At 44.7% G+C, this 27089-nt stretch overlaps 1 protein-coding gene and 1 long non-coding RNA gene across 2 annotated transcripts in view; one reads left to right on the forward strand and one right to left on the reverse strand.

Annotated features, from left to right (window-relative positions):
* Nucleotides 1–26796, reverse strand: part of LOC149345724 (uncharacterized) — a 48794-nt gene extending 21998 nt beyond the window's left edge. The window contains exon 1 of the mRNA XM_089541187.1: nt 26692–26796. Coding sequence (XP_089397313.1) covers nt 26692–26796 — 105 coding nt within the window. The remainder of the gene's footprint in view (nt 1–26691) is intronic.
* Nucleotides 6497–7417, forward strand: LOC149345725 (uncharacterized). The gene is made up of 3 exons (XR_016292026.1): nt 6497–6717; nt 7062–7180; nt 7292–7417. It is a non-coding gene; the product is annotated as an uncharacterized LOC149345725 (long non-coding RNA).
* Nucleotides 26797–27089: the final 293 nt, after the last annotated feature.

Consider the following 27089-nt stretch of genomic DNA (forward strand, 5'->3'; position numbering starts at 1 on the left):
GCTTGTGTTGTGATGAGGAATGTACGGAGAGTGAAGGGATACTTTGCTCGGAATGTAGTTACCGATATCACTTCGGAAACTGTTCGAATGTGTCTGAAAACACATTTAAGTCAAAGGGCGAGTCTTGGAGAAACGCATGGCGTTGTCCCACTTGTAGAACTAGTCGGTCGAGGGGTGCGCAAGAAAGCAAGCCCAAGACCGAACCCGACTTTTCAGCTCTTTTGGTTGCCCTGCATGAAAAGGTGGACGGACTCGTAACACTCAAGCATACTGTTGAAAGTATCGAACAATCAGTTCAGTTAATGTCCAGTCAGTATGACGAGATACTGGCACACATCCGTCGTCAGGACAAAGAAATAGGCGAGCTGAAGAAACGTGTTGACAAAATCGAAAACAGCGAAACAACAAGTGATAAAGCTGATATCATGAAGGAAGTTGATCAGCTAGAATGGCAGACCAGGAAACTTAACCTTGAGTTTCATGGCATCCCCGTAACTGACAGAGAAAACCTGCTGTCAAAGGTAAATGAAGTAGCAAGAAAGATTAAGGTCCCGGAATTAACCGATAACGACATTGCTGCCATCCACAGGCTACCCGCGGCAAAGGGTAAGGTGCCAGGGATCATCGTCCGTTTTGTTAGGCAGTCGGTAAAGGAAGCAATTCTAAACCAAAGAAAGGAACTGAACACTCCAAATGAGCCACGCCACATCCTTGAGAACCGAACGAAAAGAAACAGAACATTGCTGTCCAACGTGAAAAGCTGGGCACTGATACATGGCTTCAAGTATGCGTGGCATCGAAATGGGAACGTCTACGTTCGTCAGACAGACGGTCAAAACGCTATCATCATTCGCCATCAAAGTGATTTAGATAAGCTTGCTTAGGTCCCTCGATCCCCGATTTTAACCATGGCTCCAAAGTTCACCATGGCTGACGCAAATTACGTTTTGCCATCAGATGTTTTGACGTTATCTGCCAAGGAATACTCTAATTTTCTTAAGTTTTTTCATCTCAATGTGCAATCCGCGAAAAATAAAGTCGCTGAACTTGAAACATTGTTCGCCGAATTCCAGTCCCAATTTGACTTTGTGATGTTAACGGAAACTTGGTATGTTGACAATTCAAACACCTTGAATTTGAATTTGTACAGTAATTTTCATCTGAACAGAACTGTCGGTCGAGGCGGTGGAGTTTCAATAATGGTAAAAAGGGAACTTTCGTGTGAACTTTTGTCGGCCTCTTCATGCATCCATCCAGATTATGAAATTCTGTCATTAAGATACGACAAAACCATTGTTTCTGTTGTTTACCGCCCCCCATCTGGAGACCTTCGCAATTTCTTTGCCTTGTTGGAATCTTTCCTGGCCTTCGTTGGTGATAACATGTACGGTGTTGTACTTGGCGGTGACTTTAATATCAACATGCTAGCTGATACAGCAGCTAAGCGAGAAATGGAACAACTCATTCAGTCCTTCGGATGCACAAATGTTATCAGCTCTCCTACCCGCGTTACCACCACGTCTGTGACGCTTCTTGACTTATTCATAACAAATAGATACACATCATCATGCAAAGCCGGTGTAATATGCACAGATATTAGTGACCATAATGCCATATACTTCTGCGTTGAGAACAACAACGCACGTCCCAAGAGCGCACCTGTTTTTTACCAAGAAATAACACCTAAAACTTTAGAACTTTTTAGACACGTAATAAACAGCTTCGACTGGAGGAATGTCCTCCGAGAAACAGAACCGGATTCTGCATATAACTTATTCTTGAGTAATTTTGTGAGATTATATAAATCTACGTTCCCTCAGAAGCATCTAAGGCAGTCAAAAAAGATCCGTAAGCCATGGATAACACCTTGTTTGCTCACCAGAATCCTAGCAAAAGATAGGATGTACAAGAAGTTCCTAAAAACACGTGATCCCAATTTCTTTAAAGCATACAAAACTGTGCGTAACAAATTAAATAAAGACATCAGAGCTGCTAGAGATGAATATTGTCGCAATTCCTTCTCTAATCCAACATCAAGGACCGACATAACTTGGAAAAAGCTAAACATGTTACTAAAGCCTAGCAATCCAACTCAAGTTAAAACACTTATTCACCAAAATGAAGAACGGTCTGGCAAGAAGTTAGCAGATGGATTTAATGACTTTTTTGTGGAACTGAAAAGAAATGAATATGATGAAATGGCTTTGAATTACATAAAGTGCACCGTGGATCACACCTGTTTCTTAAGTCCTGTTACAGAGGCTGAGGTAGTGTCAGTATTTCTGGCATTAAATAACAGCGGAAGTAGCGATGCTGACGGTATTAAGATTAAACCTGTGAAACATGTCCTCGACATAATTGCACCCTATATCACACATATATTTAACCTTTGTCTAGTCAATGGCGTGTTTCCACAGAAGATGCAGACTGCGAAGGTAACAGTTGTATACAAAAAGGGAGATAAAAATGACTTTGCAAACTATAGGCCATTGTCAATATTGCCTGTTTTCTCCAAAGGGTTTGAAAAAATAATTTTGTCCCGGATGAATAACTTCTGTAATAAGCATAATATAATGACACCTTCACAATTTGGATTTCGGAAAAATCTGTCAACGGAACTCGCTTTGTTAGAACAAAAAGAATTCATTTTAAACTCTTTCGATGACAAATGCTTAGCTTTAGGAATATATGTAGATTTTTCGAAGGCCTTTGATCATCTTAACCACATATTACTGCTTAAAAAGCTTCAGGTATATGGTTTCCGTGGACAATCCTTGTTACTTTTGAGCAGTTATCTAAGACATCGACAGCAGTATGTAGAATTAAACGGTCACCGATCAGATGTCAAAGCTATCTTATCTGGTGTGCCCCAAGGCAGCATCTTGGGCCCATTCCTTTTTAATATATATGTGAATGACATAACACAAATAGACAAAGAAACAAAAATTGTAATATATGCAGACGACACCACCTTGCTTTTTTCCGGGTCATGCGCCTCATCTATGATTGCAAAAGCAAACACAACGCTTACTCAACTTGAAAAGTGGACAAGATTTAATGCCCTCAAGATTAATACCTCAAAAACTAAAGCTATTATTTTCCGCCCCAAGAACAAGAACATCCAAAATAATGATGGTATATTTCTTGATAATTTTAAAATAGATGTTGTTAGCTCTTTCAAAATACTAGGTGTATTTTTCAATGAGAAAATGACTTGGGACGAGCACATAAATTACATAGCATCTAAACTATCCCGTGTCATAGGAACAATTTACGCTCACAAAAACATTCTCCCTGTAAATGTGAAAATGCTTTTGTATAAGTCATTGTTCTGCTCGCATCTTAATTACTGTCACTTGGTATGGGGAAATACATCTTTCACAAACCTCCGAAAATTACTTACCCAACAAAAAAGAATTCTTAGAATAGTATATAATGTAGCATATGACCACCCATCCAAACCACTTTTCGAGAAAGGGGACATAATGCCAATTAATGATTTATATGCATACTACTTACTCTTTAAATACAAAACCGAAAATAAAAACAATACTCCTTTCATTGCCACACTGGCTTCATTATGCAAAAAACACGCATCGTACAAAACAAGAAACAACGAAATATGGCACATTTATGCATACAGAACAGGGTATGGCAAACAGATGCTTAGGTATAGTCTACCGCACTATCTCAACCTCTGCCATAGTCACAACATGACTGTTGAGCACTCGAAAAAAAAAGAGTTGCAAAACTTTGTTTCAAGTATATGTAACCGGGTGTAACTTTGAATTGTAATTTCTGTAATTTTGTATAATTTTTGTGGTTGTTATTTTGTAACTTCTAAATTGTAATTCCTGTAATTGTGTTTAAATTTATGTTATTACAATTTTGCAATTTGTAATTTTTGTGTAATTTTGCCTTTACGTTTGATTTTTACGCGTTACAAAGTGTTACAGTTGTGTCAGAAAATAGGTTCTGTTCATGCTTCCTTTATTTCGTTAGTATTCCTGCCACGTTTTTCTTTTTTTCTTTTTTTTTCTTTCTTTTTTTTAAGTTTTGCCGGTATGCTGTTATGTTGTCTGCATATTTTCCCTGTACAAGTTATATCTATTTTTGGGGAGGCGAGAGCTCGTCAAGCTACACCCCTAGCTTTTTCTCTCTGCCTCCCTCATCCTTGTGATGAAAAATAAAGGCATTATTATTATTATTATTATTATAACCCGTTCGAATATCTCGAGCCAATCCTCGGCGTCCTCGAACACGTCGCCATGAAACGACGGGGGTGTTCGTGGCTGATGACAGAGGATGTGCGCCGGGAGCGTGGTCTCAGTTGCCATGGCAGCTGGTGCCTCCGAAGGCCGGGGTTGCGTCGCCCTGGTTGCAGCCGGAAGGAGTCCAAATTCAGGGGACGCTCCACGGAGGCGGCGGCCGCGGCGCTGGTGAACTGGGGTGAGATCCGTATTGGTCGGTAGCCTACGCGGGTCTGGAAGCGTACCCCGCACATCCACCAGATTTGTCACGAATATTACACAGCACACACAGACACAAGAACTGCTCCAGTCTGCCGAGCGGTCACCAGCCAGAAGACGAACCACTTCTTCTTCCTCGTCACAAGCGAGATGGCGAAACACTTCTTCTTCGTCCACTTCTGAGCTGTATCATTGCAGCGAGATGGCGAAGCACTTCTTCTTCGTCCACCTCTGAGCTGTATCAATATTGTTACCGAGATAGACCCTGGAATAGTAGTTAATTTTTTTACAGACGATTGTGTTGTGTACACAATGGTCAGGTCACCACAGTATCAAGAACTCCTTAACGCGAAACTTGGCAATATTCACAGCTGGTGCGAAAAGTGGGAATTGGCTCTGCACATAAAGGAATGCTGTGTTCTTCCTGTCTCAAACAAGAAGCAATCATTACATCACACATAGAATATTTGCCGGAATGTAATTAACGAAGTATCAGCTGTAAAATATCTAGGAGTCAAAATAACATCAACTTCAACCTGGAACAAACATATTGATAGCATATGTTGTACCGCACGTAAGGCTTTAAGGGGGATTCGAAGAAAATTCGCGACAGCCCAACTGAGGTGAAGCTCACTGCATACAAATCCCCGGTTAGACCGATTTGGGAATATGCGTCATGCATATGGGACCCCTGCAACAAAACAAATATAGACAAGTTGGGAAAGGTTGGTTGGTTAGTTTGTGGGGTTTAACCTCCCAAAACGACTAAGGCTATGAGAGACGGCGCAGTGGAGGGCTTCGAAAATTTCCACCATGTATGGTTCTATAACGTGCACTGACATCGCAGAGTACACGGGCCTCTAGAATTTCTCCTCCAAAGGAATTCAACCGCCGCGGCCGGGATCGAACCCGCGTCTTTCGGGTCAACCGCCGAGCACCATCACCGCTGAGCCACCGCGGCGGCAGTTGGAAACGGTGCACAGGATGGCCGTCAGTTTTATCTGCAACCGTTACAGACGAACAGATAGCGTAACACGCATGGTTAATCTCTTGGACCTTCAGACTCGCCAATCCAGACGCACAGAATACAGGCTTAAGTTCTTCTACCTCCTATCTACAAGAATACCGGGCTTGCATCGATTTATTTAAGTATTCCTAATTCCCTAAGACTGTGTCCGACTGAAATAGGCTGCCTCAGAATGTTGTTGATTACCCTGATGAAGTGTAGTTTATTGCCGCTTTGAAAAGTATGAGTTCCTAACTTTTTATTTGCTTTGTTTTGTATTTTTGGTATCATTCATGTGTATCTCCCACTCCTGCATGGACTCCAGAAGAAGTCTGCAGTATTCCTAAATAAATAAAAAATAAATAATTCATGTGGCTTTGTCAACCAATCAGAAAGCGCGGGTTACATCAGATTAGGCTGGTCCACTAAGCTAGTCCCTATATCAGGATGAACCAGCTCAGTGACCCGAACTGTCGAATTGCGCGCCCTGCCGCCAATGGTCAACGTCGCGCACAAACTGAAATCAAGGGCTTTGCCTCATGGAAGCCCTGCCAATCTTGTGACAATGCCTGACTCGCCCAGAGGGCTTCGCCTGCTGATGGGGAAAGTATTACAAACATGACGGCGACGAAGGCTTCGGAAGCTGGAACAGAGAAGAGGACAGATAAGCGCGTGTTGGTTTTTGAAGCGAAAAGTTTCACTACCCGCACCACAGCCGCGCTTCGCGTGAACCGTCGCAGCCAAGATTTGCCACAGCTGCGCATGCGCGAAACCGAGTGACGTCCCGCGTGGCGCAGGTGGCCGCAGCCGCCGCCGCGCCGACTCCGCCGCCTGACCTTTCGGCGCAGTCGCGCGCTACTGCGCATGTGCGGCGCCTCCTCACCGCCGCTACCATAAAGTAACATAAAAGTAAAGAGCGGACACTCGGGCCCTTTCGCGGCCGAGTTCGGCGCTTCCCCGTTTCCGCCAGATGGCACTGAACGTGCAAATAAAAAAAGAAGAAAAAGAGTATGGTCTTGGCATGTCTTGGCTTGCAGTGACGTGCGCTGCGCGCCTACGGCCGCAGTTACGTCAGCAACAGCGGCGTTTTTTAAGTGCGTCAAGCCAACGGGCAAGCACGTCCAGGCGGCAGTGAGCGACGGACCGACGGTGTGAGCGGCTGTATTTTTTTTGCGGCGTCTGCAAGCTTCGTGGGCACGTCCGTTTTGTGTACTGCTGTGGTGCTGCGACCGTTGTTTCTTGGTAAGACCGCAGTTCGCTATTCTTGCTGTACTGTCTGCACGTAAATATTCCGCTATGTGTCTCGCTGGGGGGCATAGCCCTAAATACGCATATTTCGAACAAGAAATAGCGCATAACTGTAGCATTCGGCGCGAGGGCCGTTTGTTTTATTTACTAAAGCTGCACACGGCGGCTTCAGGACATGTGAATTCAACTATGATATCGCCTTTGTGTGAATTTGGTTAGCTACGCGTAGCATGCGTTGTGAGAAATTGTGTATTTTGTGTTTTTGTTAGTCTTCATTAGGTTTATCTCAACGCAGGAATTTGCCGATATGCAACATTGTGGCTTTTCTATGTTCTCAGGCCATGCCACCGGGAAGTGGGGGCTACGGCAGGTACTGCTGTGCCACGTGGTGCGGCAACAATGAAAAAACTCGAAGGAAGCCAGGCACAAAATTCTTCTGTTTGCCACGAGACAGCAGGTATACATTTTAATTGCCTAATGTTGCCACTTGTTTCCAACGTAAGCTGAATTTCTGTGGAGACGTCAGTCTGTGCACACATGTGTTATATTTCTTTTCATTTACTTTCAGTTCTACTCGTCGAAAGCATCCACATTCAGTTTAAAATACCGTTGTAAACTTCAAGCGTAGCCGTATTTATTTTTGACGCTGCACATCTTGCAAGTGCACCCATCACGTCTGATAGCTGAAACATCGTCTTGGGACAACTAGTGCCTGCTGATATTTTCTACCGATCCAGTGCTGTTTTGGTTAAAATCACCCTTGGTGTCACCTTCTGCCATGTGTTGTGCGTAAATCTAGGCATTCTGATCTGTACTTGCACTTCACCACCACTTACGCCAAATTTGCGGAGATATGTTCAACAAGCATCAAGCCCGACACCATTGCTAAAGAATAATCTCTCTCCCCAGGGCAAAAGCATGGGTTCAGTACGCCTGGCGTGACGAGCTTCTTGCGAGGCTAGCTTCTGCACTCAGCAGGTGGTATTACATGTGCAGCGAGCACTTTTCTGCTCACTGCTTTATGAACCCTGCTCGAACAAAGCTCACAAAAAGTGCAGTTCCCACTGCGCCTCCACTGACGTGCTCTGAAGTTATGCTAGCTCGGGGTAACTTTCATTTTTTAGAATGTGACATATATGTGCATTTGTTTCAATAGGAAAAAGTGCTGTTTGTGCTACTTTTAAACATTAATAACTGCAGCGGCGACCCAGTGGTTGAGCATCCGCCTCGCATGCGGTGAATGCGGGGTTCGAACCCCAGTGGCGCCGGGTGCTCACTGGTGATACAGTGGGTACAAGCTGTCCCCTGGCCTGGTGCTCGGCTTCTTTGGGTTTGATACGCTTGAGAAATGGGTCTTTGACCCCACCTTGAGTAGACTGAAAGTACTTTGTGCCATGGCTCCGTTCAGCCGCAGAAGTCCTTGCGCCGTAAAAATGCATGATCACTATTTCTTTCAAACATTAATGACAATAAGCAAGTAATATTCCTTGGTGTCGACTAATTACAACCTAACAGCATGTGTCCCTCCGTGGTGGCTCAGTGGTTATGGTACTCGGCTGCTGACCCAAAAGACGTGGGTTCGAACCCGGCCGCGGTGGCTTTATTTCGATGGAGGTGAAATATTGAGACCCGAGTACAGTGTGATGTCAGTGCACGTTAAAGAACTCCAGGTGGTCGAAATTATCAGGAGCCCTCTACTATGGCGTCTCTCATAGCCTGAGTCGCTTTGGGACGGTAAGCCCCACAATCGACCACCGCCACGTAAACATCTACTTTTTGCCCCTGTTGTGGCTGTTGTATTTGGAACATTCCTGTTTCGGGGCACAAGGTCATCATACTGTCCCAGTGGCTTGCACTCTTTACTGAGCAATCCATCTCTTTGTCCATATGGTGCCTTACCATGACCAGTGTTATTATTCTTCTCATTGAATGTTGTGTGCTTCCTTCTACACTGAAAATGTCTTTTGTCTTGTCCAGTTCCATCTTCAGACTCATGTGGGATGTGTCTCCAGTGTAACGTATAAGAGCATGACAAATGTAAGGTTCTCAACATCCGGAGTTGCTGACTGCAGTATGCTGCTCCCACTCATCGATACAGTGGTGGATCGTGACAACTGCAGGTAACATATTTGTTGTGTTTAGAGTATTACGCACCGATTCTTGCGCGACAACATAAGGAACACGTGTCGCAGGAAAGCCGGGGTCGGTGCTGTTTTCCAGTATTGCGATGCGAAATCCAGATTGGTCGCCAGTTTGCGACGTCACAATAACATTTCCGTCTGCAGGCAATTCAGACATCCCTAGATGTGATGGAGTTCCCAACGCATGCGCCTCTTACATTATCTAGTGGTAACGTCTTACACGAACCAAGTGACCCTGTCATGACGTCGCATGTCAAGTCTAAACATCGTTGCAGGAGTTACCTGACATAATCTTGTCATGAAATCAAAACAAACACTCAAGCTACAACCTGGTTCCGTGATGCCGCAGTAGAACCTGACTCGTATAATGAGATGTCATGAGTTGCTGACGTGGTGTGTTTAAAGTGACAAAGCACCTGAGTGGGCCATGGCAACGAATGCGTTTCTTGTGCATAATACTGCATATAAAATGGAAGGACGCAACCACTGTCGCTCTCTCAGGAGGGCAGCCGAGCCATGAACACGCTTTTTGATCCTCACCTTTTTAGGGGCAGAAAAAGACTATTCTCTTTAGGAAGGCACTCGAGCAGGGCCGTTAGAAGGGAATGAAATGGATAAAAAAAACTCTCTCGCGTTTCACTTTCAAAAGACGTAGCTGTTAGGATCCAAATGTGTGTGTTTGTGTTAAAGGGTGGGCTCTTCGTACGTCCTGTTTCAAAGTTCTTTTTTGCCCTTGTTAAGTGCACCACATTGTTCCTGTCTCTTCAAGCACCAAACACTTTTGTTCGTAATAAACATTCTGTCCTTGTGCGAATTGAAAACGCGTGAGTAGACTCTCTGAGTTAGATCATTGTATTAACTGTTGCATGCTTGTTGAAAAATACTGCCTGCGTATTTATTGTGGGTATGACATATGGTCATTGCTGCAGAAGCATGCTTGTGTGTGCCTTTAAGTTCCGGCACCCATTCAATCTAGTTTATTCTGTGCCTGGAGGATCCATCATTATTTCTGTTCATTCAAGAAAACTTTCTTTTCTGTGTGAAAGCTCATAGGACCTTGTTTTCCTCCCACTCTGAATTTTTGTTATCTTCATGATGTCTGCTATGAACTGGCATCCTTAGTGTTTTTGCGTGTTGATCTCGGCAGCTTTGGCATACCTAACCCTACAAGCGCATATAGGTTTTTGCAGGAAAAATTTACCGAAGTACACGGTGTGTTTCCTTTCCTTCGATAGCAGAGCCCACAAGTGCCAACTATGAGAGGCAGCCTATTTTGGAAAGTGCAGGGAAAACAAGCACTGTGCTTGAAGGTGAGGAGTTTTTATTTTGCACCACTTGCTTATAGCATAATTACTTTGGTATGGAGTAAGTAGTTCACACTGTTTTGTGGTGGTGCCCATTGTTGCTGTTGCCGGTCTAAATGTCTTTCCTGCATGCAGCACCCATTGCAAGTGCCAACTGCACGGCACCTCAGGGCACCAGTGAGCAACTGGAGGGCACAAGCATGCCACTTGAAGGTGAGAGGAATTTGTTTTCCACCTCATGCTTCTTGTGTAATGTTTTTTTTTTTGCGGAGGTACTTGGGGTGAATCAGCTTTTTAAGTTTCCTGTCTAAATTTCTTCCCTGCATGCAGAACCCGTGGCAAGTGGCAGCTGCACGGCATTTCAAAGCAGTAGTGAACCACTGGAGGACAGAGGCATGCCACTTGAAGGTAAGAGGCATTTGTTTACCACCTCATGCTACTTGTGTAATGTTTTTTCCTGTTGTGGTGGTATTGGAGAGCCAGCTTTAAGTTACCCCCATGAAAGTCCTGTTCCCTGTGAGCTGCCACTTGAAGGTAAGAGGCATTTGTTTACCACCTCATGCTACTTGTGTAATGTTTTTTCCTGTTGTGGTGGTATTGGAGAGCCAGCTTTAAGTTACCCCCATGAAAGTCCTGTTCCCTGTGAGCTATCCAGCAGATGAAATGTTCTTATTGTGATCATTAAAAGGTTGGTCTCGTACAGCACCTTCAAAACTGCACGAAAAAGACAGGGACAGATTACAGAATACACAAACAGCGGAGACTTCCAGATGTTGTTTCGAAAGATTGCAGCAGACTTTTCGTATTCTGCAGTCAGCAGGTAACAGCGAAACAAAAGTAAAAACCCAATGCCTTTATCTGATTAGTATGGTCGCTTTGACTACATCATATCAGGAAGGAACTGGTACAGTAAACATCTTGCGAACATATGATGTCATCAGTCAAAGTGCTCGAAGGTTACGAGCCCACGCGGCACTGAATACTAGAACATATCACATCAAGAAGCCAAGGAAGAGAGCGAAAGTGGAAAGCAACAATGTTCATTGTGACCACTACAGAAAGGCAGGTGTCAGAAATGGGGAAAATGGGGCAAAAAGTAAAATGCGCATACGCTCATAAACACTGATTATTATGGTAATGAAGGTGACTACTTCTAAATCTAGATGGAACCAACCTGCGCCAAAAGAACCTGAAAAGCGCATCTGCAAAAGCCATGTCTAAAAGGTGAAAACCGGAACAGCAGAGATTAATCTAGGCGTGAAAGATGGAATCAACAAGGAAGAATGCTTAATGTGAGCCCAAGATAGACGCTATGTGAAAACAGTCGTAGAAGGTGCAAACCATATCGACGGAACTATAACCTAAATAAAGACATGTGGCATCAACAAGAAGCAAGAGCTGGGGGATTGAAAGAAAGAAAACCCAAATGAAAAAAAGGAAAAGTGCTAAACTCGTCAGTATGCATTTCGACCTCCTAGATAATAAATTTATTTCTCTGGCGGGAGTAGATGGCCTACGGATAAGCAGATAAAGGCACCCATTATTATGTTTCTTCCTATTACCTAGTGGGTGTATAGTATGAAACGTCTGCTGTAGTCTTTCGAAACACAAGAAGTCTGTGCTGTGTACGCGCTTTGTGTTCTTTGTTCTGTTTCTGTATCTTATGCGCAGTTATGAAGATAAACGAATTTCTCCGGGTATCCCACCAGAAAGCTCTTTTCTACAGCACCCTTTCCTGTGTGTGTCAGTAGAAGTTCTGAAATTCCTCTTTGGGCAGGTGTCCACTTAGAGATCACTACCTCTAACACTCATTCTCTTCATTTCTATCATTGTGTGCCTTGCATTTCATGGCAAACATCCATAAACTATTTGTGTTCCATGTAATGTCTGCAAAGTGTGCTTGAAAGCTGTACTTCATAACTTGTATAAAAGCAGGTACAGAAAGTGCAAATGGAGTTTAGTGATAGATATGCTTGGACTCTGACTATCGCTGATAATTTCTTGAATGCAGTCGGCACTAAACCTTCTTGACCTCTTCATCGTTATGTCATGCACACACACAGGCACACACGCACAGAGACACACAGACACACACACAGGCGCAAAAAATGACTGCATAGCAGAAAAACGCAGAAACTGCACCAGTTTGGTCTGCATTTGCAGCTGTAATTTAGCATGTCAAGGATGGCATTGTAGTTTATTCATTAAAAAGTTATTCAATCAAAATGATTTACATGATTCTTACCAACCCAATTAACTGATTGCAGAGGGTACATGCAACTGCATAGTGTATCTCATACAAATGGCATTTTCTTCTCTTGAGATTACATCTATGCACTTTTAAGGCAAACCTTTTTTTCCCAGCCATTCCTGTTATACCGTACGTAATTTTTTCACAAGAGAAACGAAAGCTGTAAGGATTTAAGCAACTTTCATCCAGTACTGAATTATGAGGCTATTCGTTATTTTCTTTCTCTGACTACAGGTTCTGCAAGCATCTCTGCTGCACTTCCTGCAAAATGCAGGCCTCGGCAGGAAAACGTTATCAGGCGCCTTCAAGGACAGATCTCAAAATACAGGAAGACCATTGCGAGACTGCGGAAACAAAAGGTTAAAGCCGTGCACACGATTTCCGAACTGCTTGACTCCATTCGTCCCCATGTGTCAGACGAAGTGTTTGAGCTTCTGCAAGGCCATGTTGGTATGCGAGGAAAAGACAAGGGAAGGCGCTTTACTCAGCGGTTGAAGAAAATTGCATTGCACTTGCATTTGCGTGGCCCAAAAGCATACCGATATTTGTCCTCTTTTCTCACCTTGCCCACAGAACGTTCCATCAGGAGGTGGCTGTCTGACATAAGAATGTCACCTGGTATAATTCCAGGCATATTGACATCTATTTCGTCATCAACTAGATCATGGTGTGAGCTTGACCGTGTGTGTTCGCTGATATTCGATGAAATGATGCTTAAAAAAAAACCTGTCCTATGAAGCAAACCAAGACCTTGTACAGGGGTTTACTGACAATGGTGTTGAACGAACATCAACCATTGCAGACAGAGCCTTGGTAGTCCTGTTGTCTAGCATATCTAAACGATGGGTTCTGCCAATCGCCTATACACTTGGCCATGCATCAACACCGTCATCAGAATTGTGTTCCTTATTATTGTCTCTCATCAAAAAGCTGATTGAGATTGGCATCATGGTGAAATGCATTATATGTGACCAGGGAGCCTCCAATGTGAGCTTAGCCAGGCAGCTGGGTGTATCATCATCATCATTTATTTACCCTTAAGGGCCCCAGGGGGCATTACATAAGGGGGGGAGGGAGGGCGAACAGTAATGCGGTTGTGCGGGTGGTTGTGCAGCCTTTTTCCACTCTCGATGATAATCGAATGTTCTTCATTTTCGATGTTCCGCACCTTGTGAAAACTACGCGAAACAACCTGCAAATGCACAAGCTGCATATTGGAAGCGAGGTCGTCGACTGGGTACATATCACTAAATTGTACCATTCAACACACGAGCTCCGGCTTAGAATGGCACCAAAGTTGACGGAAAGGCATATTTTTCAAAAACCATTCAGCAATATGAAGGTTAAACCAGCAACCCAAGTCTTTAGCGCATCTGTTTCCATTGCTATTACGGTACTTGTCTATGTCAAGGAGTTGCCAGACGCTGCGCTTAGCACAGCAATCTTTTGCGACCGGATGGATAAGTTGTTCGATGCTCTGAACAGTTCCAGCCCCAGGAAAAATGCTCAAAAAATGCGGTATGCAATTCAAGAAGGACATTCTGAGGTAACAGACTTCCTCGAGGCTGCCATACCTTGGGTTGCTGCGTGGAGGTTTGAAGGCAGGCGCCAGCCACATACGGTTACTGGGTGGCAAGTGACAATAAGGGCAATTCTTTTGATGTGGGATGAGCTTTCAAATAAGTATGGCTTTACCTTCCTCCTTACAAGGCGCCTACAGCAGGATCCATTGGAAAATATGTTCGGCTGCATTATACAAAGGCAGGGATGTAACTCAAACCCCACTGTCCCCCATTTCATATGTGGCCTAAAACACATCATGCTTAACAAGATCATGAAACTTTCAGACAGGAAATGTTGAGGAAGATCACACCGTGCTTCTTCGTGAACTGTCTTCAATTTCATTGCAAAGGCCATCTCTTTGTGATCATGTTGAGCAGTCTTGTTCGGATAACTTTCCAGCACTTCAGGATATACAGACACTTTCTTCACTGAAGGAATCTCATATTGTTGATGACTCAGTATCGTATTATGTTGCTGGGTATCTCATCAAAATGTTTCTCGATAAGTACTCCAAGGGCTGTAGATGTTCGGATACTCTCAGAGAAGAGCATGTCACGGTACAGGCACAAAAGTACTTTATGCTACTCAAAGCCTATCATGTTCCTGGAAAGTTGTACGGCAGTTTGACTCCCCCATCTGACAAAGCCTTCGAAATGTTCCAGGAAATGGAGTCCATCTTTCTTTCCATCGTTGAAACCATCTCCCACAAACGTATGTTTGCTTAGCCCTGTATAAAAAACTGTCTGGAATAATTTTTCCATTCTGTTCAATGGTGTGCAGAGAACAATTTTTAAAGATGTACTGTCGTATACGCTTGTGCTGGCATACTCGTTTCGTTAATCACAACCTGGACAAAGTTCGATTTCAGACGTCTGTTTCTGGTTTGCAGCTTGACAAGTTTAAGGCCTAATTCTTTATTTGAGGCATTTCTTGAAAGAGCGCAAGCACTTTGTGTTACTAAAAGCAACTTATGCTCTTGGTAAATTGTATGGCGATTCGACTGTCCCACCCGACAGAGCCTTCAAAACGTTCCAGGAGATAGTCCTCCTTTCTGTCCAGTGTTTAAAGCGTCTCACACCTGCGCAATGTTTCCTCGGTTCGATATGGCAAACTGTCTGGCATACATTTCCAGTTCTGCTTGGCACTTCGCAGGGAACATTTTTCAAACATGTAAACACATACTATCACATACTGTTGTGCTGGCATATACCCGTTTTGTTGATTGCAGCTTGAACCAAGTTCGATTTCTGTCCTTTGTTTCTGCTTTGCAGCCTGAGAGGTTTAAGGCATAACTGTTCAAATAGGAAAATCGTTTGAAAGAGCACAGTTACACAGGTTTTTTTTACATTAGTCAAATCTTATTTCAATCCTAGTTAATTGTTTGCCACCTTGTCTGTCCTATCGGACAGGATTGAAATGCTCCAGCAGATAGTCCATCTTATTTTTAAATTCAGATGCGGTACGAGGCTCAAGTAGGTTATTTTTCTATCTGAGGACCAGTCATATTTGCCAGGTACAGTACAGAATTGTTGCGTTCGCTATCCATAATGTCCACTGTGCATGATTTCCGGGCACCATTTCTGCCTGAAATAAAAGTGCAGACACTATATTTCCTTTGAAGTTCCTTTTTGTAAAATGATACATAAATTGTTACTATGCATGGTTTTTCATGCTATTTTAACCACACCCACAAAATAATTTAGAATAGCATATTTTTCCTCACTTGACCTCGTTTCACAGTTCACCAGTGACTAATGTCAAAACTCACTTTAGGGTTATGTAGTCGACTGAAAAAACTGGGATATAACTGGTGCTTTTTCCCTCACGTCAAAGCATGAGGACGTCTAACTCCACAGACAGGATAGAACTAGCAGAGCTATCTAAGTTAATAAATAAGCGCAAGGTAGCCGACATAACAAAGTTTAACATGGAGAAAATCGAGCATGCTCTAAGGAATGGAGGTAGCCTAAAATCAGTGAGGAGAAAACTGGGCATAGGTAAAAACCAGATGTATGCGCTAAAAGACAAACAGGGCAATGTCATCAGCAATATGGATAAGATAGTTGAATTAACCGAAGAGTTCTACACAAATCTATTCAGTAGCGAATGTAATCATCAAGTTACTGAGGGAGGCAGTCGAGCACAGCAATGGGACATCCCGCCAGTAACGAAGAAGGAACTAAAGAAAGCCTTAGGAGCAATGCAAAGAGGTAAAGCAGCTGGTGGGGATCAGGTAACAGCAGATTTGCTGAAGGACGGAGGAGAGATTGTGCTACAAAAACTAGCCACCCTGTATACGCAATGCCTTGTGACCTCGAGAGTACCAGAAGCTTGGAAGAACGCTAACATTATCTTAATTCATAAGAAAGGAGACGTCAAGGACTTGAAGAATTACAGACATATCAGCTTATTGTCCGTTGCCTACAAGGTATTTACTAAGGTAATCGCTAATAGAATCAGGACAACCTTGGACTTTAGTCAACCAAATGATCAGGCAGGCTTTCGTAAAGGATACTCGAATATAGACCACATTCACAGTATCAATCAGGTGATAGAGAAATGCGCAGAATATAACCAACCCCTATATATCGCCTTCATTGATTACGAGAAAGCATTCGACTCAGTGGAAACCTCAGCTGTCATGCAGGCATTGCGGAATCAGGGTGTGGAAGAGTGCTATGTGAAAATATTGGAAGATATTTATAACGATTGCACAACTACTATAGTTCTCCATAAAGTCAGCAATAAAATTACAATAAGGAAAGGTGTCAGGCAGGGAGACACGATCTCGCCAATGCTCTTCACTGCCTGCTTAAAGGAGGTATTCCGGGGACTGGAATGGGAAGAGTTGGGGATAAGAGTTAATGGAGAATACCTGAGTAATTTGCGATTCGCTGATGACATTGCCTTGCTAAGCCACTCAGGACAAGAACTGCAAAGCCTGATCAATCAGCTAGACAGGCAGTGTTGAACGGTGGGGCTAAGAATTAACATGCAGAAAACCAAAGTAATGTTCAATAGCCTTGCAAGGGAACAGCAGTTCGCAATTGGTAGCGAGGTGCTGGAAGTAGTAAGAGAATATGTCTACTTAGGGCAGGTAGTGACCGCAGATCCGGATCATGAGCGGGAAATAACTAGAAGAATAAGAATGGGGTGGAGCGCGTATGGCAGGTTCTCTCAGGTCATGATTGGTAGCTTACCAATATCCCTGAAGAGAAAACTATAACAGCTGTACCCTACCGGTACTCACCTATGGGGCAGAAACGTGGAGGCTAACAAAGAGGGTTCAGCTTAAGTTAAGAACAACGCAGCGAGCTATGGAGAGGAAAATGATAGGTGTAACGTTAAGAGATCGGAAGAGGGCGGAGTGGGTGAGGGAACAAACGCAGGTTAATGACATCCTAGTTGAAATCAAGAGGAAGAAGTGGGCTTGGGCAGAGCATAATGCGAAGGCAAGATAACCGCTGGTCCTTAAGGGTAACGGAGTGGATTCCTAGAGAAAGCAAACGTAGCAGGGGACGGCAGAAAGTTAGGTGGGCGGATGAGATTAAGAAGTTTGCGGGGATACAGTGGCGGCAACTAGCAAAGGACAGGGTTAATTGGAGAGACATGGGAGAGGCCTTTGCCCTGCAGTGGGTGTAGTCAGGCTGATGATGATGATGATTTCTGCCAAGGAATGCTCACTTAGCGTTGCAATAATTAACAACTGAGTAGCGACTCTCTTCCTGTGTATTGCGTTCTTCACGTGACCTACGCTGAACTTTGATGTTGTAGTCCTCGGTCGGCTGTTCAACACAAAACAGGGGAGAGAAGATAATCGGCATTGAATTATTTAGCTGTCTTATGTAAATGTTCTTCCCCACTGTCGTTGGTAAAGCTGATAAGGCTGAATTCCAAGCAGTTGCTTTAAATAACCTGCTAATTACATGACATAACCTCATGAGGGTGTTGCCTGCCATGGCTTTGTTTCATTTTTTACTGCAGGGACATTTTTTAATGCGTGCTCTCTGTTTATATCTTTGCCTCGACTGTCGGTTTTCTGCTGCATTTGTTTGGAATAGTTACTTATGCCTACCTGCTTTTTTGCTTGCTTGTTCTGTGAGACATTTTTTGTTACCTATCCTTAGTGCATTTATGCAACCTGTTTCCCAGACATCAACAATTTCATTTGTTTATGTACATATATTCACTACACTGTCTTTTTTGTCCCAACTTTTTCTAATGCACCCGCACTCTTTTCTGCTATGCCCGCTGGCCTTCAGAGTAATTAAATGAAAAAAAAATGTCTCCTGCTCATCCATGTGTAACATTCTGATAAGCATCATTACAAGCTATAAATCACAGATCAAAGAACGGTGTGTCTTTTCCTTTAAGCACGTGAAAACTTGTAGATTAATTTATCAAGGTGGTGTTCCTCAATTTTCGTAATGGTCATAACTGAACATTTTTGGCAGATATATATATATATATATATATATATATATATATATATATATATATATTGTCACGTGCTTCCACAGAATCTCGACGGAAGAAGCAGAAGATGAAGGACTGACCGGCAGAGAGAAAGGAAGAAAAAGAGCTGAGGGACGCTGGTAGGCTGCCTGCTTCCATCCTGCTCCGACCGATCCCCTCTGTGAATAAACCCCCGTGCGTGCTAAGCACGTAACAGTTTGGTGAGAGGTGCCGGGTATCGACCACGGAGCATTCCATCTACCGAAGGAGCCGTAGACTCGCAGGCTTCCCACCACTGCCATCGGACATGCCTGGAGACGACAATGCCGAGCAACCGGGGATATCCACAGCGAACAACTGGCCACATTATCGAGAGCCCCGCACATTTTTTGGTAAACCTGAAGAGGACGTTGACGAGTGGCTGAAACACTACGAGCGGGTGAGCAAATACAATCGCTGGAACGCTGCTACTAAACTGGCTAACGTAGTGTTTTTCCTTGCCGCCACGGCCCTTGACTGGTTCGACAATCATGAGGATACACTGAGTTCATGGGCTACATTTACGACCGAGGTCAAGAAAAATTTTGGGGATGAATCGGCTAAGAAGAAGCGTGCGGAACAGACATTGCTTCACCGCGCGCAAGTACCCGGAGAGACTTGCACGGCATACATCGAAGCCATCTTAAAGTTATGCAAGCTAGTTAACTCCAGTATGCTTGAAGAAGATAAAGTCGGCCACCTTCTAAAAGGAATTGCGGAAGATGTTTACAATTTCCTGATTAGTAAAGAGAGCCTGAGCACCACCGCTGACGTTATCAAACATTGCAGAACATTTGAAGCTCTTAAGCTGCGTCGAATCACCCCTAAATTCGGAAGATTGGCCAATGTCACCTCTATAGCCAGTGTTGAAGCCTGTCCTCCAAATTCTATGGCTGATATGATTCGAGAGATTGTGCGCGAGGAATTGTCAAGATCCCGGGACACCTTCTGCCGCACAGAATATCCGCGGCACAGTTCTGCACCGGAGGACGATGTTGCCGCCCTGTCGACTCCGTGGGCTCAACCTAACAGCACTTTGCCCATGGAAGATCGGAACATTGCCCAACGTTATGGCCACCAGCCGACGGAAAGGAGGCCCACTTACCCAGAAGACGTGGTTCGTCAGCAGCGAGATCCTGGCTCCAGCCAACGTCGCGACTTTGTTCGCCAGGACTTTTATGGCGGTCGCTGGCGCTCTCAACCTTTGTGCTACCGGTGTGGTATTGCAGGGCATATCGCTAGATATTGCCGCCGTCGTTTCCCGACTTCTCAAGACTGCCAACCCCCGGCGCCTACTTACGGACAACGGCACACCGCGCAGCAGGGACCCCCAACGTCCGCTTGGGACCCGTACCGTCCGAGCACTTTGCGGAGTTCATCACCTGCATCTGACCGCAGTGTGACGCCGCCACCTCAGCGCCAACGGCGGTCACCTTCTCCTCGACGTCGTGCATCCCCTCCGCCTCCGGGAAACTAGGAGGCGCGGCCGATGGAGGTGAGGCCGCCGGCGAGTCGATGACGTCCAATATACCTCTGCCCGTGTTTATGTTGAAGAACAAACTGGAAGTGTTTATTGATGGTGTGAAAACAATGGCTCTTGTGGACACTGGTGCTACCGTATCCGTTATGAGTTTGAGGTTTAAGAACCGTTTAGGTAGGAAAGTGATGTTTAGTGGTGACCGTGCAGCGTTATTCCGTGGTGTCGGTGGTGAACCTTTGGTTCCACTTGGTGTGTGTGCTTCGGATGTTGTTATTGGTGGTCTAACGTTTAGAACAGAATTCGCAGTGCTACCACGGTCAACGCATGATGTGATTCTTGGAATTGATTTTCTGCAAGAGTGTGGTGCAACTTTAGACTGTCGTACGGGAGAAATTGCTTTGAATTCTTCACTACTTTCAGCTCTTGTGGATAACTCGACACCGGATTTTGGAGCATTTGCGGTGGAAGAAGACACTATTGTACCAGCTTTCTCCGCAGCATTCGTGCGGGTTTCCTCTGTTCACAATCAGTGCGAAACTTTTGAAGCTGTGGCAGAGCCTACGACACTCGCCTGCTCTAAGAAGAGTATCGTCGTGCCTCGTTGCGTCGTTCCCGTGGTGGGAGGCCGTACCGAGCTGTGGACAGTGAACCACTCTGAAGAGCCAGCTGTGTTGCCCCGGGGCCTCAAACTCGCCCGTTTCGAGGAAGGTGTGTCAGGTTCCGTCGCGACGTTAACCAACTCTGTCAGTGAGCAGCACGTGAAAAGAGATATGGAGACCCAAGTTAAGACTATGATTAATCAGGCTCTTCCCACAACCGAGCGTCGCACTCTAGTGGAACTCCTTCTGAAGCACGTGTTCGTGTTCGACTTTGCCAAAGACGATTCTACACCACCGCCTACCAGTCGTATTCATCACACGATCAACACCGGCTCCGCACCTCCTATACGCCAGAAACCCTATCGAGTCTCAGCCACTGAACGTAAGTTAATAGATGACCAAGTTCAAGAGATGCTGAAGCGAGGCATAATTCGAGAGTCTTCCAGTCCTTGGGCAGCTCCAGTTATCCTTGTTAAGAAAAAAGATGGCACATGGAGGTTCTGTGTTGACTACCGTCGCTTAAATACGGCCACGAAGAAGGACGTCTACCCGCTTCCACGTATAGATGACGCAATTGATTGTCTGCACTCCGCTTCGTACTTTTCTTCTATTGATTTGAGATCCGGCTACTGGCAAATCCCCATGCACGCTGCAGATAGGGAAAAAACGGCATTCATAACACCAGACGGACTTTACGAGTTTAACGTCATGCCTTTCGGATTATGTAATGCACCTGCAACATTCGAGCGGTTCATGGATACAATCCTGCGTGGCCTCAAGTGGCAAATTTGTTTATGTTATTTGGACGACGTTGTAATTTTTGGCAAAACGTTTAGTGAGCACAACAGCCGCCTGGATATTGTGCTTGATTGCATGGAACGAGCTGGCCTTATCCTCAATTCCAAGAAATGTCATTTTGGGAACCGAGAAACAATTGTTCTTGGTCATTTAGTTGATAAAGAAGGTGTTCGACCAGATCCAAAGAAAATTGAAGCTGTCAAAAGTTTTACGGTGCCTCAATCAGTGAAAGAGCTGCAGAGTTTTTTAGGGCTCTGCTCGTACTTTCGACGCTTTATAGCTAGGTTTGCGGACATTGCTTACCCACTCACGTGTTTGCTGCATAAAGATGCACCGTTCCATTGGACCAGCGAATGTGACGCAGCTTTCCGACATCTGAAATTTCTTTTGACCTCGGGCCCCATCCTACGCCACTTCTGCCCATCTGCACCAATTGAAGTGCACACTGATGCAAGTGGTATCGGTATCGGCGCTGTACTTATACAACGCCATGGTCACGATCAGCACGTGGTAGCATATGCCAGCCGTTCATTGAGTAAGAGCGAAAGAAATTACACGGTTACTGAGCAAGAATGTCTCGCCGTTGTTTTCGCTGTCCAGCGCTTCCGCTCCTATCTGTACGGGAATGCTTTCACCGTCGTGACCGACCACCACTCGCTTTGCTGGCTAGTGAGTCTTCGTGACCCCTGTGGCCGGCTTGCTCGATGGGCTTTGCGCCTACAAGAATTTAATTTCACTGTGGTGCATAAAAGCGGCCGTAAACACTCAGATGCCGATTGTCTTTCCCGCTTGCCGCTTCAAACGACTGATGACGACGCAGACAACTTTGATGAATACTTGGCGTCACTTTCACAAGCCTTCCCCGATCTTGAAGTTTTCCGAACTGAGCAACGCAAAGACCAAACATTAACCTCTTTGTTTGATGCCGCTCAAGATTCTGTAAAGAATACTTTTTGCATTCGCGACGGTTTGCTTTATAAGAAGAATTTCTATTCTGGAGGAGCACGCATGCTTCTTGTCGTACCCGAAAACCTACGCATCACAGTTCTTGAAATGATGCACGACGACGCCACGTCTGGGCACTTGGGAGTGACACGCACACTCCACCGCACACAACAACGATTTTACTGGCCTAACATGCGTTCAACCATCCAGCACTATGTAGCCAGCTGTGTGCAATGCCAGCGCTTTAAGCTGCCGACTTCAAGTCCACCGGGCAAACTGCGGCCAATCACACCTCCAACAGCCCCGTTTGAGCAAGTTGGCATTGACCTCCTTGGACCTTTCCCACGGTCCTCGAAAGGAAATCGATGGATTCTTGTGTGCGTAGACCACTTAACCCGTTATTGTGAGACAGCCGCGATACCAGCTGCTACTGCGTCTGAAGTATCTAACTTCTTACTTCGATTCGTCATTCTTCGGCACGGCCCTCCTGCAGTTCTCATTAGCGACCGTGGACGCCAATTTACAGCGGACGTTGTTGAAGAACTTCTCCGCCTCAGCAGCTGCAGTTTTCGCCACTCCACGCCATATCATCCCCAAACGAACGGGGTGGTAGAACGCACTAATCGGACGCTCACCACCATGCTCGCTATGTACGTCGCTGCAGATCATAAGGACTGGGATGGCGTCCTCCCGTTCATTACTCATGCATACAACACAGCGCAACATGAGACAACAGGCTACAGCCCCTTTTACCTGCTCTATGCTCGCTCACCTCGCTGCGGCCTTGACACCATTCTACCATTTTTCATCCACGACGAACCTTCTCTTGCGACCACACTCTGCAGAGCTGAAGAAGCTCGCCAGCTTGCCCGCGTTCGAATTTTATCTTCTCAAGAGCGTTCCAAGAACCGCTACGACGTCCAACACCAAGAAGTTTCTTATGTTCCTGGTGACATTGTGTGGTTGTGGACCCCTCTACGCAAGCGTGGTCTGTGTCAGAAACTGCTGTCCCACTACACTGGACCGTTTGTTGTGTTGGAGTGCATAAGTGACGTTAATTACGTTATATCACGACTAACTGCTAGTGGTCGACGGTCACGCCAGTCTCAGGTGGTGCATGTAGCCCGTCTCAAGCGATTCCATCCCAGACGGTCTACGTAACTCGCCCGACGGCCTCCGTCTGCGAGGAGGGAAATGTCACGTGCTTCCACAGAATCTCGACGGAAGAAGCAGAAGATGAAGGACTGACCGGCAGAGAGAAAGGAAGAAAAAGAGCTGAGGGACGCTGGTAGGCTGCCTGCTTCCATCCTGCTCCGACCGATCCCCTCTGTGAATAAACCCCCGTGCGTGCTAAGCACGTAACAATATATATATATATATGTGTGTGTGTGTGTGTGTGTGTGTGTGTGTGTGTGTGTGTGTGTGTGTGTGTGTGTGTGTGTATGTGTGCCTCTTTTCATGAACTGTAAAATATGGCTTGGCTATGCCATCCTGCGTGAGCAAAAGCTTCATGCCAATAAGTTTTCTCAAGTATGTTTTTCAAGCATATTTTGCATAATAAAAACACACCTCAGTCAAGATCATTTTGTGTGATTGTGTCGTTGCATTTACGTTCTTTTGCGTGACTCCAAGCGGTAGGGTAATAGCATGTAATAGCAATGCAAAGTTCCGTGCACTTGACACCTGGGCAAACCTGCACGAACCGACGCTATGCATGCGAGAATGAAACCGAAAATGAAAGTAGAGCCTCCAAGATTTCTGTTGGGCCTGTCATCTCTGAGGCCAGTGCGTTTCCCCGGGTCCGCTAGGTGCGCTGTGCACAAAAGTCGGCCGCTGGGGCCTACGGGAGTGTCCGCTCTTTACTTCTATATTACTCTATGCCGCTACTACTGCGCGCTCGTATCCTCGCCACCGTTTGACCCTTCGTTGCAGCCGCGTGTTTACCACAGTTACTACGCGTGCGCAAGGAGGGCTTTGTGACGTGCTTGCCTACACCGTTATCGTGGTGTTCCCAGTGTATTGTGCGCGAACTGCGACAGCCTTGACTTGAAACAAAGCATAACTGCAGCTTTTCGCTTGTATATCCAGGCTTAACCAGAGCTAAGCCACTGCCATTTTTTTTTGAGCTCGCGTCTTCTAGCTAGCGGCTGCCTGTCTCTGTGTGACTGTGTCTATAGTTGTAACGTTGCGGACGTTAGAAAAATTCGAGATAACTGCGATACCCGCATTGTAATATGTTATTTCTACTTTTATTTTGGAGATACTGCCCTTTCGGAAGACCAAGCAGGTGGGAGCATACCGATACAAAGTTTTCCATAGCAGTGCTTTTAGAACAACACTTCAAATGCGAGTTTGGTTTTAAAAAATTGGTATGCACAACGTCTTATCAAGAGCTCGAAAAAGTACACACACGCATCAAGAGAACAAAATTATGATAAGATTATAGATTAGGAACAAAGGCTTACGTGCAAAAACGATGAAGAGAGTAAAAAAGTTGAATACGGAACTGCGCTTGCGCGAAAGGAATCACAGTTATATCACAAATAAGCCTGAAGCGTGCATCAAGACTGAAAAACAGTGGTTCAAGCACACTCAAAATTTTCCGAACAAAAACCTGTTAGAGGCAGATCATTTCACTCTGTTATACTTCGTGAAAAGAATGAAGACTTGAAGAAATTTGTGCGCTCGGCATATAGGAGCATATTGCGTACATCACGATGCCTGGATGAACGCAATGGAAACGACATAATATCAGCGTTTGAATGAAAATTTTGGCGCTCTGTGTCATTTGAATACAGGAACTGAAGTCGCGCAATTTTCCTTCTGATACGAAAAACAAACTACGAAAGCAATACGAAAGCAAGCAATGATACCTCCTCATTTCAAGTAGCTTTTTCGTTTTAAATTCACAAATAATTCGTTTTATATTTTCTTAATGCACTATAAATTGCAATTAATTCACAGTTAATAAACTTTAATTCACTAATAATTCACATTTATGTACCATTATTTCACATTTAAATCAACTATTCACGTTACTGATAAATAATTTTAGCATATCTTAGTGAAGCAGCGCAACGGCACAAGGCCAAGGGAAGAAGAGGACAAACACCGCGCTGAACTGACAACAAATGTTTATTCCGGATGCTAACAGCATATATATACTCTTTTGCACCTTAGAAAAAACAAAGAAACAGAGAGCAGCAGAAAGTATCAATCCCAGTCATTATGCGCATGCAGCTGTATCGCGTGTACATCGATCACTTGAAATCAGGAAGTTGTGCTCTTTCACCGAGATGGCAACGGAAGGAGTGCTGACACAATTCGCACCCAGCTTCATGATCTCAGATGCCTATATAATCTCTCGTGTAAGCTTATCCTTGTGTTTAGTAACAACTTGGCTGTTTTTGAATTCTGGGTAACATGAACAGTCACGACAGTGAATACCTATGTGGCGGGCCGCGTTCTTGACATTGTTTGCGTGCTCTTTAAGTCTTTCATTTAGACACCGGCCAGTTTGGCCGATGTATGACCCACCACACTTCAACGGGACGGAGTACACCACGTTGTCTTGGCATAGCACGTACTTCATTTTGTGGTTTTTCTTGCAATTATGACCAGATCCCGATCTTTTATCCGGGCGATTAACTCTCGCACACAAGCCACTCAGTCTGACAGGAGCCGTTGTGCCGTGACGTGTGCCGTTGCGCTGCTTCACTAAGATATGTCAGACCAACTCGCCCACCAGTTCATGTTGATAAATAAATAACCTTTATTGACAAATAATGCCCATTAACTTATCTTAATTCACTCGTGGCACTTTATCTATTAATTATTCATTGGATTTCGATTAACTGCACATTTTTCCTCCTTTTATCCTAGTATTCATTCCGGACTTTAAAATTTGGTGCCACACGTTTGCTCCGCCTACGCTTCCGGTCATGTGGTCCCCCACTTTCGGCATATTCAAATTCGGCAAACCTTTTGCTCTGGCCCCGCCAACTTTTTGAACGTTTTTGGCTATAATTAATAAATATTCATCAGATTTAGAAATTTCTTTTTGCGCACCATCCTCACATCAATCTCTTTCGATTACAACCGCTAAAATTGAGCACAACGTTATAAGCACATTATAACGTTATAATCAACGCAGTATTCGTTTTAGAATTCTCTTTCCGCTTACGAGTCCGACAGGCTAGGACAACAGGTGCAATGCGGAACAATAGCGTCGTCCCGCTTGTTAGATGCCGCAGTCAGTCACCTTTTTTCTAGCAATTACTGGGACGACATAATACGTCTAATTACTTTTCGGAAACATTGCTCTCAATAGTAATCCTTTACAGCTCCATAGAATGGCGAACATTTTTGGTTGCCGATCGTAAAAGGATCTTACAGTAAAAGGTGGAACATCAACGAGTGTGCTGTCGTTTTGGCACGGCTTGAAGAACTCCAAACCCTGAAGACCCGGGTATGTAGGCAAGAACCATCGGCCTTTCATAGTTACAGATATAGCCCATGCTATAGCAGGTGTTGAGAAGTTTTGTTCCAAATATTCCAATATGTCAACAGCGTCCTCCTGTTAAAGAAGAATAGAGGTGAATACAGGTGGAAGGAGAAGCAAAAATATATATTTGCATTCTCAGCGTTGTTTACCTGGGAACAATAGTCTACTTGTAGCAGTGAGGTGGCTAGTTTAGAACAAAGAGCTCCTCATAATAAAAGGAGTTTATGGTCTGTACGAGCGAATGTAGAATTACACAAATGAGTAAGGCACGTTTGCCCGTTATCACC

This window comes from Amblyomma mixtum, chromosome 4 (genome assembly GCF_055824585.1).
Source record: "Amblyomma mixtum isolate Tamu chromosome 4, ASM5582458v1, whole genome shotgun sequence".
Lineage (NCBI taxonomy): Eukaryota > Metazoa > Arthropoda > Arachnida > Ixodida > Ixodidae > Amblyomma > Amblyomma mixtum.